This window comes from Triticum urartu, chromosome 4A, assembly GCF_056163025.1.
Source record: "Triticum urartu cultivar PI428250 chromosome 4A, HENAU_Tu73, whole genome shotgun sequence".
In the NCBI taxonomy this organism is placed as follows: domain Eukaryota; kingdom Viridiplantae; phylum Streptophyta; class Magnoliopsida; order Poales; family Poaceae; genus Triticum; species Triticum urartu.
Window position 1 is genome coordinate 274,439,853 of NC_141876.1, and position 19,718 is coordinate 274,459,570.

The following is a 19,718-nucleotide window of genomic DNA, read 5'->3' on the forward strand; positions in this document are numbered from 1 at the left end:
CGAGAATTCATACCAATTGGGTTATTTCCTTGTCCTACATTGGAGTGATCATCGATTCACTTTCAACTTCGGTCAAGGTACATTTGGTATTCGTTCTTCTCTTTCTACCACTCACATGTCTTAGAATGATGGATAGGCCAAGTACTTCTACCAACCCACTCTTCATGGAGCAAGACCACGACATGAACTCCTTCGTCACCAAGAGTCACCTCTTTGGTGCACAACGTGCTTTGCATCAAGAGCAACAAGCTATGAGTGAACGCATCGACAACCTTGCCGCCGACTTGCGACTTTCCGAGCAACGTACAAGGGACTACTTTGACCACAAGCTCGACGATCACAAGCAAGAGAATGATGCAAGGATGGACGAGATTCGCGCTTTGTTGCTCAACCGCTCTTCTTCCACTTCAAGAAGGAGCCGTTCAAGTCGTCACTCCGACTTCACCCTCTCCGGCTCAAGTACACCGTCGTCAAACACTCTTCGACGTGCCGCGCGCAACGAGCGTCAAGCAAACCTCAATCCACTTCGAGACACCGACTCTCAGGAACGTCGACGACATCAAACCGAAGAAGCCTTTGTGCTAGCACGAGAACGGCAACGACAACGCCAACATGAAGAGGAAGAACGCGCGCGTCTACACCAAAATGCACAAGATGCCGAGACACAACGTCAAGAACAACAACTCCGTGACGCTCAAGCACTTGAGGCGCAACAAGCTCTACGCGATGCGAGTCGAGCCGTTGCCGACCGAGGCCGACAAGCCCGTGAACAAGAGGAAGCATTTCGCGAAGAAATTCAAGAACGACGATTTCAAGCTCGCATGCATCGTCTAGTTCCTCCTCGAGCTCGACGCGTTTCTCCACAAGCTCGCCAAGACCATCAAGTTCATCAAGAGAATGAAAACAATTGGGATCCTCCGCGACAAGAGCAACACGAGGTTGACAACCCTCTGCGTCAAGAGCACCACGAGTTGAACAATCATCTACAACATGGACGCCATCATCCCCGACCCCAACACAATGAAGAGCAACGCTACGGCAAGCTCAAGTTCACCATGCCCAAGTTCAACGGAAGCAACGATCCCGAAGAATACCTTTCATGGGCATTGAAAGTTGACAAGATCTTCCATTTGCACAATTATGAAGAAGAGAAGAAGATCGCGATGGCATCCCTTGAATTCCAAGACTATGTCTCATTTGGTGGGAACAAATCATAGAGCGCCGCGAGGCAAGAGGTGAACCACCCATCACTACTTGGGCACAAATGAAGGATGTCATGAGAGCACGCTTCGTGCCTACCTACTACAACCGCGAACTCTTCAAGAAACTCCAACAACTCAAGCAAGGAACTAAGAGCGTTGAAGAATACTACAAGGAGATGGAGATTGCAATGATAAGAGCCAATGTGACGGAAGATGATGAGCAAACAATGGCACGTTTCTTGAATGGACTCAATCATCCTATCAAGAAGATCACCAACTTCCAACCATACTCAAATCTCATCGAGCTAGTGCACCAAGCTACCAAAGCGGAACGCCAAGTGTAAGATGATTTCAAGTATGCCAAGTTCTCATCCAAGTCCTACGGCTTCTCCAATAACCAAGCTTCAACGACTCCAACACCGACTACAAGACCCTCTACTTCCAACATCGACAAGTCGACTTCCAAGAAAGCTTCGCCAACTACAAGCAATCCTAATACGAGCAACTTCAAGCCGAGAGCTTCATCATCATCAACCCCTACCGATGAGACCGTCAAGACGAGTTCCTTCAAGTGTTTCACTTGCGGCGGCCGAGGCCACAAGTCCTATGAGTGCACCAACAAGCGCACCATGATCTTCAACGACGATGGCACTTATGATTCCATGAGCGAAGGAGAAATGGAAGCCCTTGAGCAAGTCGCCATGCACCGCCAAGTGAACAATAAAGACGAACAAGTCTTTTGTGATGAAGACTCAAGTCCCGCACTTGTTGTCTCCAAAGTCTTGACTCTCCAACATCACCAAGAAGAAGACCAACGATGCCACATGTTCCACACCAAGGCCGGCATCAATGGACGATCCGTCAAGGTCATCATCGATGGAGGGAGTTGTCACAATCTCGCAAGTGAAGAACTTTGCTTCAAGCTCCAATTGCCCAAGACAAAGCACCCACATCCATACAAAGTGCAATGGCTTAGTGACTCCGGCACTATCCAAGTCGAGCACCGAGTGCAAGTCTCCTTCAAAATCGGCGCCTACGAAGACACCTTGGAATGTGACGTCATCCCAATGACCATTTGTCATCTTCTCCTTAGACGGCCATGGCAATTCGATCGAGGAGTCGTCCACAATGGGCGTACAAACCACTATAGCTTCAAGATGCAAGGAAAGGAGTTTGTGTTACGACCTATGTCTCCAAGCCAAGTGATCGCCGATAAGCAAGCCACCCATCGTAGAGAGAATGGTGAGAGAGTGAGCCACCAAAAAGAGAGTGAGCACCACAAGCCCAAATTGAGTGCCTCCACGATGAGCGAAAACAAGAACCTAGTTCTATTTGCCACCAAACATGAGATGAGAGAAGTGTGTGAGAACCCATCTAGTGTCCTACACTACGTCCTCGTGTGCAAGGACAATGCACCACAAACTAACACTTCTCACACTCTTCCTCTAGTGTTGTCTTCTCTTTTGCAGGAATTTCAAGATGTTTTCCCCGATGAGCTACCTCCGGGACTACCTCCACTACGAGGCATTGAGCACCACATCGACCTCATCCCCGGAGCACCACTTTCGAACAAAACTCCCTACCGCGTCAACCCCGAAGAAACCAAAGAAATTCAAAGGCAAGTAAAGCATCTCATAGACCATGGACATGTGCGTGAAAGTTTGAGCCCTTGTGCCGTACCGGTCATTCTTGTGCCAAAACGTGACGGTAGTTTTCGCATGTGCTCCGATTGTAGACCTATCAATGCTATCACCGTTCGTTATAGGTATCCCATTCCACGCCTAGATGATATGCTAGATGAGCTTAGTGGTGCCACTATATTTTCCAAAATTGATCTTAAGAGTGGTTACTATCAAATCCGCATACAAGAGGGCGATGAATGAAAAACCGCCTTCAAAACCAAGTTCGGTTTGTATGAGTGGTTAGTCATGCCTATGGGTCTCTCGGAAGTACCGGGCACTTTTATGCGCCTTATGAATCATGTCTTTCGCCCCTACATTGGTATATTTGTTGTGGTTTACTTCGATGACATTCTTATGTTTAGCAAATCTATCAAAGAGCATGTCACCCATGTCCGCACCGTTTTGCAAACTCTTAGAAAAGAGCGCCTCTATGCTAATATGGAGAAATGCCTTTTTGGTGTTGATAAGCTCGTTTTCTTGGGTTTTGTTGTTTCTTCTAAGGGTGTTCATGTAGATGAGTCCAAGATCAATGCTATTAAGACTTGGCCGCAACCAACCAACTTGCATCAAGTGCGTAGTTTCCTTGGTCTTGCGGGTTTCTATCGTCGCTTTGTGAAGGATTTTAGCACCATTGCTTCGCCTTTGCATGCTTTGAGCAAGAAGAATGTGCCGTTTGTTTGGGGACCATCCCAAGATACCGCATTCAATGAGCTTAAGAATTTGCTTACTCATGCTCCCGTGCTTGCTTTACCCAACTTCGACAAGCCTTTTGAGATTCATTGCGATGCTAGTGGTAATGGCATAGGAGGTGTGTTAACGCAAGAGAAGCGCCCCATAGCTTACTTTAGTGAGAAACTTTCCGGAGCGCAACTCAACTATCCCATCTATGACAAAGAGCTATATGCTTTAGTCCGCGTTTTACATGAATGGGAACATTACCTTCGTCCCCATGAGTTTATCATTCATACCGATCATGAGACTCGCAAGTATCTTAAGGGTCAAACTAAGTTGAACAAGCGTCATGCTAAATGGAGTGAATTCATTGAGTCTTTTCCCTATGTCATCACGTACATCAAGGGTAAAGAAAACATCGTAGCGGATGCTCTTTCCCGCATATGCATGCTAGTCACGCAACTTGAGTTAGATGTCATTGGCTTCGAGCATATCAAAGAATTGTATGAGCATGATGAAACTTTTGCTACTCCTTATGCCAAGTGTTTGTCGAATACATTTTGGGAACGCTATTACATCAAAGATGGCTATCTTATGAGAGCTAACAAACTTTGCATCCCCGAGTCGTCCCTTCGTTTGTTGCTTTTGCAGGAATCATATGGAGGAGGTTTAATGGGACATTTCGGACGCGATAAGACGTTCGGCACGCTCTCGAAGAGCTACTTTTGGCCAAAGATGTTTCGAGACGTCAATCGCTTCACCAACCGATGTTCGACATGCCGCAAAGCTAAGTCCAAAGCTCAATCTCATGGACTCTATATGCCTCTACCGATTCCATACCAACCATGGAAAGACATTAGCATGGACTTTGTACTTGGTTTGCCTAGGACTCGCAATGGGAAAGATTCTATATTTGTCGTTGTCGACCGTTTCTCGAAAATGGCACACTTTATTCCTTGTAACAAGATAGACGATGCTTTACATGTGGCTAATCTCTTTTGTAGGGAAATATTGCGTCTACATGGTGTGCCAAAGACTATGGTCTCGGACCGCGACGTCAAGTTCTTGAGTTACTTTTGGAAGACCTTATGCGCCAAGCTCGGAATCAAGCTTCTATTCTCCACGGCCTATCATCAACAAACCGACGGCCAAACGGAGGTGACAAACCGCACGCTCTCCATCCTTCTTCACGTGCTAATCAAGAAGAACATCAAGGAGTGGGAGGAGTGCTTACCCACCGCCGAGTACGCCTACAACCGCGCAAGACATTCTACTACCGGCAAATCCCCCTTCGAGGTTGTCTACGGTTTCAACCCGTTGTCCCCATTGGACATCCTACCTCTACCACTCCACGAGCGCACAAACATGGACGCGAGTGACCGAGCCAACCACCTCAAGAAGATGCATGAAGATACAAGGCACACCATTGAGCTCCAAGTACAACGACTCGCGACCAAGCTCAACGTCAACAAGAATCACATGATATTCAACATTGGAGATCTTGTGTGGCTACACCTTCGCAAGGAACGTTTCCCCAACAAACACAAGTCCAAGCTACAACCACGAGCCGATGGACCATTCAAGGTGCTTGCCCGCTACAACAACAACGCATACAAGATCGACATCCCACGTGACAAGTACTCCGTGAGCGACATCTTCAACGTCAAAGATCTCTCCCCGTACCATGGTGATGAGGATTTCGATCCGAGGTCGGATCTTCCCCAAGGGAGGGGAGATGATGCGGAGCATCCCAAACAAGGTCATCTCCATGGACCTACCATCGTCTCATCAAGTGCCTAGTGGACCCATGACTCGATCACGTGCAAGAGCTCTTGAAACCGAGGTGACATCTCTCCTCTCACAATTCCACTTCGATGCACATGAAGCATGGCTACTACCTCGTATGGATACTTTGTGCATACTCAGGTACACTGGAGAAGCTAAGGAGTAAGGACAAGAAGAAGAGGAAGATGGACGAGAAGACGGAGAAGGAGGGCTGAAGGAAAAGTCCCAGCCACCGGACGACCAGCCGGGACCGGACGTCCGGCGCCTGAAGCATTAGCCGAGCCCCAACAAGCGGACATCCGGTCCAGACCGGACGACCGGTGCCCTTGCACCCGAAGCAAACGAGCGGACGTCCTGTCCGGACCAGACGACCGGCGCACCTGCATCCAAACCAACATCAGCGGAAGCCCGACGTTTCCGGACGTCCGGCACCCCCATCACAGAGCCGAACCAGCAGACGTCCGGAGGACACCGGACGACCGGCCGCTCCTGAGACACCGGACGACCGGCCACCAGCGGACGTCCGAAACCTGGCTGCGTCCAGCTTCGGGCCCGAGGCCCATGTACCCCTACTTTCGCCCCCATTTGCACTTAAGACTATAAATAGACCTCTCCTACCTCCTTTCTAGGGTTAGCAAATGTTTAGCTCATGTTTGTGAGAGAGCTTTGCTCATCCACTTGGTTACCTTCTCGGAGATTCGAGCCTCCACCGGAGAAGATCCCCCAAGCGGATTCAAGCCCCCTTTACGGGAAGATCCCCTTGTGAATTCAAGACCTCCTCACGGAGAAGAACCGATTACCGTGTATCGTCCTTAGTTGTCCGTGGATTCGTGTACCTCTACCTATGTACTCGAAGAGCTAGCCCATGTGTGACTTATTCGTGTCGGTTTAGTGATTTCTCTTGTGTTTTTCTCTCCGTTCCTCCCCGTGTTCTTCGTGTCTTCCCCCGGATCCACTCCTTTCGTGAAAGATCGGGTGATTAGGGTCTCTACCCTACATCACCGCGCCTGTCCGCCGGATCGCCGGGAGCTGACCTCCCACACGCCGGCCTCCCCCGCGCCGGCTGCTCCTCCGCCCATCGCCGACTGCCCTGGGCCGGCTCCGCCCGTCACCGGCTCCCCCGACCACGCTGTCGCGTCGCCCGCTGCGTCGGCTGCGGCTCCCCACCGCCTCCCCGCGCCGGCTCGGCCATGAGCACACGCGGCTCCGACCTGCACCCGTCCCGCTACCGCGTCCTCACTGCCGACTCGCCGCCAGCCGGCCCCGCGCCGGCTGCTCCTCTGCCCGTCTCCGGCTGCCCCGGGCCCGGCTCCGCCCGTTGCCGGCTCCCCCGCGCCCATGGCCGCCTGCTCCACTCCCGCTGCGCCGGCTGCGGTGCCCCGACGCCTCCCCGGGCCGGCTCGGCCGCACGCGCCCGTCTCCACCCAACCACGCTGCCGCATTGCCCGCTACGCCGACTGCGGCTCCCCACCGCCGGCTTGGCCACGCGTGTCCGCGACGCTCTGCCCCGCCTGGCCGCCTCGTCACCAGTCGGCCTCGCGCCCCCGCCGAGTCACGCCCCAGCCGACTGTTTGAGAAAAGTCAACAGACGGTTGAAAAAAGAGAAACGGCGCCGGCTGTAAAAAAAAAGTGGGGGTGCGGGCCGGCTGCTCCCATCAAGTCGGCTGGAAAAGAAGTGGTTGAGTGCCCATAGCCGGGTGCTAAAAAAAGAGAAGAAAAAGAAGAGGCCGATTGCCTAGTGGCCGGCTGGAAAAGGTGGGCCGGCTGCTCGTCTGGCCGGGTGCTAAAAAAAGAGAAAGAGGTCGGCTGGGACAAAGAGAAGAAAAGGAAAAAAAAACCTCCGTCTGTCCGTCCGCCTGCTTTGCCACTCGGACGGCTAGACGCGACCCGGCCTGCCTGCCCGCTTCAACGTCTGACCGACAAGAGCGCCGACTCGGCCGCGTCTCGCTCGCCTCCTGGCCGGTCAAGCCCAACCGGCTGGACCCTCCTCGAGCGCTCAGAGGCTCGGGGGCTACACCCAACGGGTGCGCTGACACGCCCCCGCGAGGAAGAAGACAAAGTAGTTGTCGGGAGATCCGGCCTGACTGCTCAGCAGTCGGCATGAATCTCGGGGGCTACACCCAGCGGGTGCGCTGACGCGCCCCCACGAGGAAGACAAAGGAGTTGTCGGGAGATCCGACCCGACTGCTCAGCAGTCGGCCCGAATCTCGGGGGCTACACCCAGCGGGTGCGCTGACGCGCCCCAGCGAAGAAGACAAAGCAGTTGCCGGAAGACCCGGCCCGACTGCTCAGCAGTCGGCCCGAATCTCGGGGGCTACACCCAATGGGTGTGCTGGCGCGCCCCCACGGAAGATTGCAGACAAAAGAAGAGTTTTGCCCGGCTCCCAGCAACCGGCAGAAGAAAAAAAAAGGGCGCTGCAAGACGCCTCGCCACCTGGCCGGTCGAGCCTGACCGGCCAAGACCCCCTTCGAGCACCCGAAGGCTCGAAGGCTACACCCAGCGGGTACGCCGGCGCGCTCCACAAGCGCGAGCCGCGCCGGCTGTCTTCGGCAAACTCCGCCTCGCCTACACGAAAATCAATGTGAGCTCCTCACCCGCATATTTTGCACCGCACAAACACGGATAACCCCAAGCGATGCTCGGGGAGGCATCTCCGCATTTTATTATAGTTGCATCACTGTTCGCCCCGACGCCAGCTAGAGTTGGCCCGGGGGCTAGCCGCTTGGCCTGAGATGTTCTTTCCCACAGACGGCTTAGTAGCGTGCGCGACACCAAAGGCTCACTCTTAGTCACAGACCGCAGAGCGGCTGTCTGACTAGCAAGAGCGAACGCTGGAGGCCATCCACGCGAAAAACATCTCGAGAGAAAAAACGGTTCGGTTGAATCTGCTCCCGGAGTTTGAGTACTGTACACTCTACTTCGCGGCCCACTCTCAGCCACAGACCGCAGAGCGACTGTCCGGCAAGCGAGAGCACAAGCCAAAGAGCGGAGGGAACACGAAAAAGATTAAGGGGGCTCGGACAAAACCGAGTCGGCACCCTCCGCATAAAACTTGCAATGCTAAAGCAAAAATTTGATATATATGCGTGGACTAACTTTGCCCTAACTTTGCCTTTTGCATGATCATTTCCATGGGGATCCCCCCCTCCTCGCTCGGAGGCTACACCCAGCGGGTGCGCTTGCGCGCCCCAGCCGGAAGCAAGCCGCGCCGGCTGCGGCCGTCATCGACATCTTCAACATTAACACCCGCTAAAAAACCTCCACCCAACTTCGCCAAGTTGCCCGGAGGCTCGGGGGCTACTGTCGAGGTAATTGACCACATGTACCCCGGCGAGACAATATTTCAAGACATCGGGGCTAGCAAAGCCCCTCAGTCCGACTGCTCAAGCCGCCCCAGACGGCCCCCTATCCGACTGCCCGGGCCGACTACGCCAACCAGCCGGCTGCCCGAAGTCAACCACTACAGCTCCGACCCGACACCGACAAGACGGCCATACCGCCAACAAGACGGCCATACTGCTGACGAGACCTATGCACTGCTGAGCAATAGCAGCGCACTGTAGCGGGCGTATCATGTCATATCGTTGTGCCCCAAATAGTATAGGTTAGGCCCCGCGGGCCACCCCTTGTCCCCTGGGCTCCCCTTTATAAGGAGCGCCAGGGAAGGCTCACACTGGTGCAAGCTAGCTAGCCATCCATCCATCCGCATACTCACGCATGAGCACACACATGCTCACGGCCACAAGCCATATGCCATTCGGCCACTAGAGCTTGCATGTCCATCCGGCCACCCGCTTATATACGAGATCAGGTGCCCATAGCATTGATCTCAGATACAGCTCCAAAAGCACTCTGTACCAGATATACCGCATATATTCAGACATGCAGGAATAGGGGTATTATCTCTCCAAAGAGCCCCGAACCTGGGTAAACCACCGCGTGATACTCGCATACCCGTCCCTGGATATTCCGGCAGTAGTCTTGCACTCACACGAAACCACTTTGTGGCATCTGTCGTCTTGCACCCCCCCCCCCCCCCCGTGAGAATACCACGACAGTTATCCAAAAAGTTCAGTTTGTTGTTGATCAACTCATTTTACTATCAACTTTTATGTTTTATGCCACCATTATTTGGTTACAAAATTCTTACCGTTTTGGTAAAATGGACAGGCGCAGCAACGCGCGCCATCAATGATCTAGTTGTATAGGAAGCTTGGGATGCATACAATTACAAATTGGTATGCTCCTAAGTGATCAGTTTACCAAACCCAAAATGTATCTCAAATTAATCATCAAGGTGCAGTAGCATTTTAGCAAACATAAGCTAGTCATTTGATACAACCAAAGTAGATTTTTTTAGTTTATTGAAGTGAATACCTTTGATATCCAAGACCATCTAGAATCAATGACATAAACTCCCAGAATTTTATGGGCTCCACATTTGTCACGAAGTAGGCCTGGAAAAGGATTAGAAATCATGACACTGAATCTTAAATGTAAAATGTTAGTGAAGGGCCTTACTTTTCCAGCAGCTCGCTTTGCACCATCTTCAGATGATAGAGTTTTGTCCGCACAAATATGGCCATAGGCAACGTTTTCAACGTAGGTGAAATCATAATAGTTGTTCCCATCACCAATTATGTACTGCAAATGATTTTAATAGATATTATTATCTTTTAAGAAACCGATTCAGAAAAAACATGAAGTGCTTCATTGTGAAGCTCACTACAATATAGAACAAAATTAATTGAGAAGCCAATTCGGTATCTTTAAAGCATTTGTTTTGCCTGATACAGTGATGTAATTTGTGTAATTGCATTGCTGATGAAAAACAAGAGGCATCCAAATCCATCATTATGGGAATTATCTAAGTATAAATATCAACATGTGAAGATGTATGCATTTAGGCGGACTCGCGAATTATAAACTTAGCATACTCAAGTTCACAAAATTACACATGTAGCAGGTCTTACTTTGGACTTGCCTGCCCTTGCAGCAGCAACCAGAGAAGGAACCAGTAGCTTATCACCGGGCCCAAAAATGCTACTTGGGCGTATACAACAAGTAAGAAGCCCATACCTACCATTAGCTCTCATCACCAATTTTTCTGCGTCTGCCTTTGTTTCTGAATACGAATCATTAAACTGGAGTAAGAGAACATCTTGTCAGTAGTCGTACATAAGTATGACCAAATGAAAACAAAAAGGATGTAATATCAGAAAATTCCTAATTTAACAGTCGTAAATTTTCTTTCCCTATTTGACATTGAAAATACTCCGCCTATGTTGTCTCAACATAGCTGGTCCCAAGCCCGGGTAAAGGAGGAGGGTTGTGATAGGCTTGGCGAGCCCACGTCAAAACTCAGGCACTCTTATGGAGATGAAACCCAAAAGAAAATCGTTGGGTCGTAACCCTCTCAGCAACATGCCATATCGGAACCCGGGTGTGGTGCCAAATGGGCAAGGGCCGGGCCGTTACCTCCTGGTGGCGCGCCGTATCTTGATCTGGATGCGATGGCAATTGAGCAAGGATCAGGACGTCGCATCCTTAGTGGCGCGCTACATCGACGCCCGGGTGCAATGGAAAACGAGCAAGGGTCTTCGCATTTGACTCGACGAGTGCGGAGGATAAGGAAGCTAGTTGAGCCTAGGAGGATCTATTTAGGTAACTGAAATATAGGGTCCCTGACGGGTAAGCTTCGAGAGCTAGTCGATACCGCAGTGAGGAAAGGTGTTGATATCCTCTGCGTCCAAGAAACCAAATGGAGGGGACAAAAGGAGAAGCAGGTGGAGGATACCGGCTTCAAGCTATGGTACACGGGGACGACTGCAAACAAAAATGGAGTAGGCATCTTGATCAACAAGAGCCTCAAGTATGGATGGTAGACGTCAAGAGGCATGGGGACCGGATTATCCTGGTCTAAGCTGGTAGTTGGGGACTTAGTTCTCAATGTTATCAGCGCGTATGCCCCGCAAGTAGGCCACAACGAGAACATCAAGAGGGAGTTCTTGGAAGGCCTGGAGAACATTTTTAGGAGTGTACCTATTGATGAGAAGCTCTTCATAGAAATCTCAATGGCCATGTGGGTACATCTAACATAGGTTTTGAAGGGGTGCATGGGGCTTTGGCTATGGCAACAGGAATCAAGGAGAAGATGTCTTAAGCTTTGCTCTAGCCTATGACATGATCATTGCTTACACCCTCTTTAAAAAGAGAAAATCACATCTAATGACTTTTAGTAATGGTCAATACTCTAGCCAGATTGATTTCATCCTCGACAAGAAAATATAGGCGTGCTTGCCTAGATTGTAAGATGACTACACTTTCGTGGAGTTGTACTTCTCTCCATGTTTACAGGCAAGGCATTGTTACAGATCCAACTAAATTATAACTACCATATTTGTCTTCCACATGTTCTCTATGTAAGCTTATGGTTGTACATGGCTTGGTAAAAATATTTATTTCCTGTTCAATCATACGAATGTTTATGGCACATGTAATTGTTTGTAGATAAGCCTCAGCTCAAGACAAGTTGATGGAAGTATTTTGTATATATGTTCTTCCCATTTAAAAAAATAGGTAAGTTCTATGGAGATAGCTGGAGCGATGTCCTTTTTTACAATGTGTAGGTCTATGTATCATGACTTGTGGTTGCATGCCTATCGAGTATTTGATGCATTCACCTATGATTAGTAGTGATGTTGAGTGTACAATTCTGAAGATATCAACAGAAACAATTGAATTCTTTTGATCTCCATAGAGGATATTTGTGAGCATGTTAATCTCAGTCTTCTGTTTATGAAGTGGCCATTCATTGGTCCATATTTTGCTAATCGACTGAGACAAAGTATATTGTTTGCTTAAATTTATACTGTGATATGAAACCGGAAGAAATCTTAATCAATGGGAATTAAAAGTTCTTTTTTGAATTGCTGAAGGTTCACCCAGAGATCACTTCAGTTGGTCTGTATACATTTCTAAAGGTTTGGGGATAATAGACAAGACCTTTATGGGCTAACACTTGGAGTGCTTCCTACAGATGGTGACTAGCCAGATCTGACGTTGTTTGTAACCGGTGTCTTAAGTTAATATGCAGTCTTCTTTCCAGTGATTTGGGACAGGCATAGAGATTTCTTTAGTGAGCATGGACGCATCTTTCTTATTATGTTCCCGTGGTTGCAAACCTTATCCAACTCATTTCTTAAAAGATCGACAATCATCAACTTCGCAGCCTGGTCCTTTTCACTGTTGAACAAATGCAGAACAAAAACCAAGTTTCTGTCTGCCAAATGTTCGTTTGGCCACGCCGTTAATTCAGGTTATGAGCTGCTTGGTTCCTTCTGTTTTTGTGTGTTAAAAAAACTGCTTCTCAGTGTTGTACAGTAATTTCTTTGTGGTTGTACTCTGAGGCTTTGGCCTTCTCTTATTCTATACAGTTCACATGCAACTCTCCTGCATGGTTTGGAAAAACATTTAACCCCATAATTCAAAGGAAAAAAACTATAATAAGTGTTTCTTAGTATCGAGGCACTATTCCGTGCTTTGATGCTCCGAGAATTTAGTTCAGTTCAGTAGTTCACATAAATCATGCTGATATTCAAGCATTGGTCGTACAATAAGATCGAATGTTGCCACTTTTACTCCGACCAAGCATCCACATGACCCAGTCTGCTACCAACGGAAAGTCAATTCTCTTTGCTATTACATTTTTTACATTAGAACTTCTAGTGTTGATTTGAGGTTCTGTTTAGTTTATATGCTACTTTTAATGCCAACAAAAAGATCCCGCAACAACGCGCGGGGTATCATCTAGTTTTCTTAATGGACAACCGCTGGATATGTGTCCCTTTTTACCACATTTGTAACACTTTGGGCCTTCATTTGCCTTACCCTTCTCTAGTTTGCTTCGGGATTGGTTGTTTTGCCTTTGGTGGAGCGGTTTTTTCTTCCACTCTATTAGTGTGATCCCTAGACGAGCCTTCGGTATGAGGATATGGAGCCTTAGTTGTCTTTCTTGTCCTCACAAACCTCTCGGCCTTTAAGGCTAGAGCTTGTACTTGATCAATGGATCAGATTTGTTGCATCATTAATCGATTTTGAATAGCATCATTGAGACCATTGATGTACCTTGCAACTTGTTGATCTTCAATTTCAGCAAAGTTGCACCTCACTTGTAGCCTTAGAAACTCCTCCGTGTAATCTGAAACAGTCCTATTTACTTGAGCACAATTTTGGAATTGGATAGATAGGATCTGGTCATATTCAGCGGGTAAAAATCTTCCTTTTAAAAGGCTTTTCATTTGCCGCCAAGTTCTCACGAGGTTTTCCTCTCAGCCTGCATTCTTCTTGAATGCGATGCCACCATGCACCGCTCCTCTTTTAAGCTTGTACGCGACCAAAGAACTCTATGATCTTCCGGAACCTCCATGACCTCAAAGAAAGTCTCCACTTCATATAACCAATCTAGGCACCCTTCAATATCAACATTTCCATTAAAAGTTGGGATCTCAGCTTTCACCTTGTATGTATCTCCTGCATATGTAGGGTTGGGTACTCTCTGATATGCGTAGAGATCTGGTTCTTCAAGGGCATCATCACATTCTTCACCTTCAGAAGCTTCAACATAAATTGGCCTTCTTGCAGCACATTGAATAGCATGTTGTTGTGGTGGTCTTGCACCAAGATTACCTCTCCTTCTTTGATGAACATCTCCTTCTTTAGATGAATCTCCTTCATTGGTAGCAAGGGGGACACCCTTTCTTATCATCTCAACCAGCTGGTCAAATCTCCGATTAAGATCTTCACGCAGCTCTTTGATTTTTTGTTCTATAGCATCCATCCTCTTCTCCAATTGCTCCATTGCTTGCTACAGCTTGCTCTCGAAGACGACAGCAAGAACTAGTATGGGTCAACGAGGCTTTGATACCACCTGAAGCAGTACAAAGGTTGTGGAGGAGCAACTCCACCTTGCTGCTACAATGTGTATAGCACAAGTGTTGAAGGAACAACTTCAACGTGTTGCGCTAGATATCGCTCGAGGCGAATGTAGGCCGATATGGCAGCAAGAGTTCAATCCAGAACTCCTAGAGCACAAGATCTACTCCAAGATCTTAGATAAGAACAACAGGTTCTATTATAGATAGTGGGTACATAGTCTGGGTTCAAAGTAAAGGTGAGGACCTCTATTTATAGGGCTTTGGGAAGCCTTCACATATTTCTACTTATAGCTAGAATACTCTTGAAAACATTATTTAAGTTTCACCATTCTACTCATAGCTACTCACAATTAGAAGACTTTAGAAAACAGTAGGTAGGATAGAAAAGAAAAGAAATACTACACTAGAGTGGAAGTATCTAGAAGTACCCAAACAGATCTGGCATGTGTTTTTCTTTCCTCTTCTTTTTCTCTCATCTATTGTTCCTCATCAGTTGTACTAATTACCGTGTCAATAAACTGATGAGCCATACAATGAAGCTATGAGAGAGCCATTGAGCACCGCTTAAGAAGAATGACAAGCATGACCAAAATCAGTTTGGTTTCATGTTGTTTTCTTGGTATGACAACTTATGGAGAGATACAGGAAGCAAAAAAGAGGACCTGCATATGGTGTTCATTGACTTGGACCATAAAATACCGCGGAATGTCATGTGGTGAGCTTTGGAGAACCACAAAGTCCCAGGTACATTACCCTCATCAAGGACATGTACGATAATGTTGTGACAAGTGTTCGAACAAGTGATGGCGACACTGACGACTTTCCGATTGGGACTGCAGATCAGCTTTGAGCCCTTATCTTTCTGCTTTTTGCGGATGATGTGGTGTTAATCGATGATAGTCGGACAAGGGTTAATAGGAAGTTAGAGCTATGGAGACAGACCTTGAAATCGAACGGTTTTAGACTCGGTAGAACTAAAACCGAGTACATGAGGTGCGGTTTCAATACTACTAGGCACGAGAAGGAGGTTAGCCTTGATGAGCAGTTGGTGCCTCTGAAGGACACCTTTCGATATTTGGGGTCAATGTTGCAGGAGGATGGGGATATCGATGAAGATGTGAACCATCGAATCAACAGGTGGTGCCTCTGAAGGACACCTTTCGATATTTGGGGTCAATGTTGCGGGAGGATGGGGATATCGATGAAGATGTGAACCATCGAATCAAAGCCGGATGGATGAAGTGGCGCCAAGCTTCTGGCGTTCTTTGTGACAAGAGAGTGCCACAAAAGTTAAAAGACAGATTCTATAGGACGACGATTCGGCCTGCGATGTTGTATGGCGTTGATTGTTGGCCAACTAAAAGCAACATGTTCAAGTTCAACACTTAGATGCACATGTTGAGATGGATATGTGGCCACACAAGGAAGGACCGGTCCGGAATGATGATATATGAGATAAAGTTGGGGTAGCACCGATTCAAGAGAAGCTCATCCAACATCGTCTTAGGTGATTTACGCATATTCAGCACAGACCTCCAGAAGCTTCGGTACATAGCGGACGGCTAAAGCGTGCTAATAATGTCAAGAAAGGTCAGGGTAGACCGAATTTCACATGGGAGGAGTCCGTAAAGATAGATCTGAAAGACTGAAGTATCACCAAAGAACTAGCCATGGACAGGGGTGCATGGAAGCTTGCTATCCATGTGCCAGAACCATGAGTTGGTTGCGAGATCTTATGGGTTTCAGCTCTTAGCCTACTCCAACTTGTTTGGGACTAAAGGCTTTGTTGCTATTGTTGTTGTTGTTGTATTTGACACTGAAAATAATATTCATCCCTGCCTAACACTGAGTCTAAATTTTATGCCCTTCATAACACTTCCGTCCATTTTTAAACCTTAACAGTGTCAAATGACACTGGAAAAGACCTTTTAAACCCTCAGGTGGAATGTGACCAAATTTTTAATAGATGCTGATATTGATGTTTGATGTGTTTTTTTCTTCCCATTTGATTTAACCAGAAATTTTATTTATTTATAGACACGAACGATTTTTCTAAGTGCAGGTTACAAGCTTAATCATGGAAATGCATGTGCATGTTCATGCATATAATGGCTGATCAATTGATTAGTTTGCCTCGTGTGCCAAACTGCTAATGCATGCATACGTTGAAGCCTAGGTGCAGCCGAGTACATGCATGTATGCAGGGCTTCCGTGCTAGAGGCGCAATAGCCGGTATGTACAGATACGTACATCGGTACATAAATACCCGCTTACCGGCCGGCAAGTGCACGTACATACCCAAATACTCGAATACCCGGCTGAAGAACAAAAGAATTAACTTCTGAAATAGCTTAATGCATGCATACATTGAAGCCTAGGTGTACCCATGCGTTCAAGACCACATGCATGTCTGCAAGGCTTCCGTACTAGAGACGTGGTAGCCCGTATGTACAATTGCATACATCGGTACATGAATACCCATGTACCGGCCGGCAAGCGCACTTACATACCCGAATACTCATATACCCAGCTGAAGAAAAAAGGAATGAACTTTCGAGATAGCTTAAGAATTGCACTTTTGGAAATGAACCGGGCCAAACAGTTGGTTCACATTACATGAGGGCAAAAGTGTTTCTTTACATGTAATCTAACAGCGTTAGGCGGGAAAATGGATGGAAGTGTCATAAAGGGCATAAATTTTAGACTCTGGAGCTAGATAGGGGAGAAAAAGGTTTTCAGTGTCAAATAGGGAAACAAAATTTAAAATGGTGTTAAATAAGGAATTATTTCATGTAAATAGGTGAAAACATACCTTATCTGGGTAAGGCATTGATTCATCTGCATTAAAAATTCCATGAACACCATCAAAAACTACACTTGGTGAACTAGTGTAGATAAGTCGCTTCACCTTGCAATAGATACACGCATCAATGACATTCTTTGTTCCTGTGAAGTTTGTTTTACTGTATTATGTAACACGAGAAATAATGATAGAAAAAACTAATGACTCATGCAATCAACTTGGTGCCATCCCATCAGCAAATCAGTGCCATCTCCGAATTACTCCCTCCGTCCCATAATATAAGAGTGTTTTTTACACATGGGACGGAGGGAGTAGGAACCAAAGCTGTGAAGCATACAAATTCACATTACAAACCTTCAACATTCACCGAATAATGAAGATGGAAGTTGTTGATGGATGAGTCTGGAGCAGCCATATGAAAAACTACTTCTGCCCCCTCAAAAGCTGCAAACAAAAAACACACAAGACAGAGATAAGGACAAAGGTAGTAGGCATCAATGAACTAAATTGACTAACGCCCATAAATACCTTGCTATATCAGAAATAACTGATATGTAAAAGCATGAAGATATTGGTATTCTGAACAAACTGGTAACTACTAAGACAACTGCCAATTAACAAGGAGAACTCTGAAAGTACAATGGGTAAGTATGGAAAAATAGGAATATGATTCTCGATTTCCTGGTTTTGTACCACTACTTCTATGCAATAACATTCAGTACACTCACTGACCGATGACTAAGTTCCACAGAATCAACAAAGAAGACATAGCTGGGACCAAAATAAAGCATAAAATTGTCAAGCAACTAAATGGACTCACCCCACAGCAACACACGTAAACACAGTGAAGAATCTATGCACAACCCCACAGTTTATTTTTAGCGTAAATCACCAATAATCGGTTCTTGTAGTACATAAAAATACAGAATTTAGAAGAGTTCACATACAGAATTTAGAAGAGTTTATTACTAGAGTTCACACCACACGAATTTCTTTTAGTCATCGCCACAACATAAATGGGGTGTACAGCATCTCCAGATCAAAGATTATAAGTGCCTCTTCGGTTCCTCTCCACTCCCTCAGACTGCGCTCCTGGAGCGGAGCAGGCTGCAGCTCATTTTCACGGAGCGGCTCAAACCGAGCTCCACAGCTCCGTGGAGTGGAGAGATTCCGAACAGGGCTTAAATGTCGATGTGTAGCAGCTAGATACTCAACCGGCATTGGTCTTAGCAAATTAACTCGTCAACCTAAACAATAACAACAACGCAGAAGTAACAACAGCATCTCTATCACAAGGTAAATCATGTCACCGTGAATCATTGATTCCTCCGAGTCCTACCAACTTCAGAAGCAGCCGCGTAGGCTGATAAGCACCAATCTCCAGATCCCACATCCACACGGACAGGGAATCAGAGAGCACATTACCACCAAAACCCTACCCAGCCTAGCAATCTGGAGAGCAAGTGGTGGATTGCACACACCTTTGGCCAGCTGGGCCTTGTCGCGGAGGTCGGCGGACGCGTAAACGGCTTGTCCTTCGCGGATGGCGGCCCCGAGGATACCCTGCTCCTCGTCTCGGTCGAGAGAGATGACTTGGGCCAGATCGGCCACGCGCACGCGCCACTCGCCGGAGCGGAGAAGCATCAGCACCAGATGTCTCGCCGCGAAGCCGCGGCCGCCAGTGACCACACACCATCTCGCACTGGCTTCGGCCGCATCCATCTATCTGTCGCGCCGTCGCCGTTCGTCGTCGTCGTCAGATTCGAAGCGCTTATGGCGTCATCAAACACTGTGCACACTTTCTGTGATATTTATCCCGTGGGTAGCTGCGATCCGATCTGTGGGAGCGAATTGCACAAGAAAAATGCTAAATGTAAAGGCCTGCACATGCTACACAAGGTTTTTTCTTCTTTTCTTTTAGACGGATGCTACACAAGGTTACGGCCCTCTTTACGGGCAAAAATCACAAAATTAACCTGTGGACAAAAGTATTTTACAAATTAAACCGTATTCAAAAAAAAATCACTTAACTAAACCTTTTATGTAGCGCCCGACAAACAGACGGTGCACCTTGTTGTGCAGTGCCTTCGCCTAGCCAGTGTGGCACCCCTGGTCCAGGCCAGCCCCACATCTGGTCATGCAGCGCCTAGACGCCCAGCGCCACACCGCCATATGCAGCGCCTAGCGCATAGGCGATGCACTATGACTTAGTAGCCGTCGCACGCTGGTCCTCCTCACCCCACCCCCATTCGTTTCAGAACAGAACAGAGAGAAAGTGCGGCGGCGGCTCTCTCATCTCCCCCTCTCAATTCTCTCTTCAAAAAAACTTCAAATCTGACATTTTTTCGTGGATTTCTTCACCAATTCCTCCTAAAAGGTAATCTCCTCCGTTTTTCCTACTTTCTATCTGAAAAATCTTACCCATTTTTCATATTTGTGGAACCCTTGTTTGCTTAGATTAGACTTTTGCATGTAAAAATTGAAATAGCTTTGTGGGATTAGGATTTGTAGATGATTTGTAATCATCGTGGAACCCTAGTATTGTTGTTTTATATTGACAATATATGCTTCCATACTGAATGTGACGCCCCGATTCAATCGTACACTAATCATATACGCAAACGTGTACGATCAAGA

The 19,718-nt window shown here is 47.4% G+C and overlaps 1 protein-coding gene across 1 annotated transcript in view; it reads right to left on the reverse strand.

The window, feature by feature from the left end:
- Window positions 1-18,947, reverse strand: part of LOC125550654 (3beta-hydroxysteroid-dehydrogenase/decarboxylase) — a 28,038-nt gene extending 9,091 nt beyond the window's left edge. Inside the window, exons 1-6 of the mRNA XM_048713696.2 lie at window positions 18,563-18,947; window positions 17,436-17,525; window positions 17,091-17,224; window positions 10,316-10,486; window positions 9,864-9,986; window positions 9,720-9,799 (exon numbers count right to left, since the gene is read on the reverse strand). Coding sequence (XP_048569653.1) covers window positions 9,720-9,799; window positions 9,864-9,986; window positions 10,316-10,486; window positions 17,091-17,224; window positions 17,436-17,525; window positions 18,563-18,803 — 839 coding nt within the window. The 5' untranslated portion in view covers window positions 18,804-18,947. The remainder of the gene's footprint in view (window positions 1-9,719; window positions 9,800-9,863; window positions 9,987-10,315; window positions 10,487-17,090; window positions 17,225-17,435; window positions 17,526-18,562) is intronic.
- Between the last annotated feature and the right edge of the window lie 771 nt (window positions 18,948-19,718).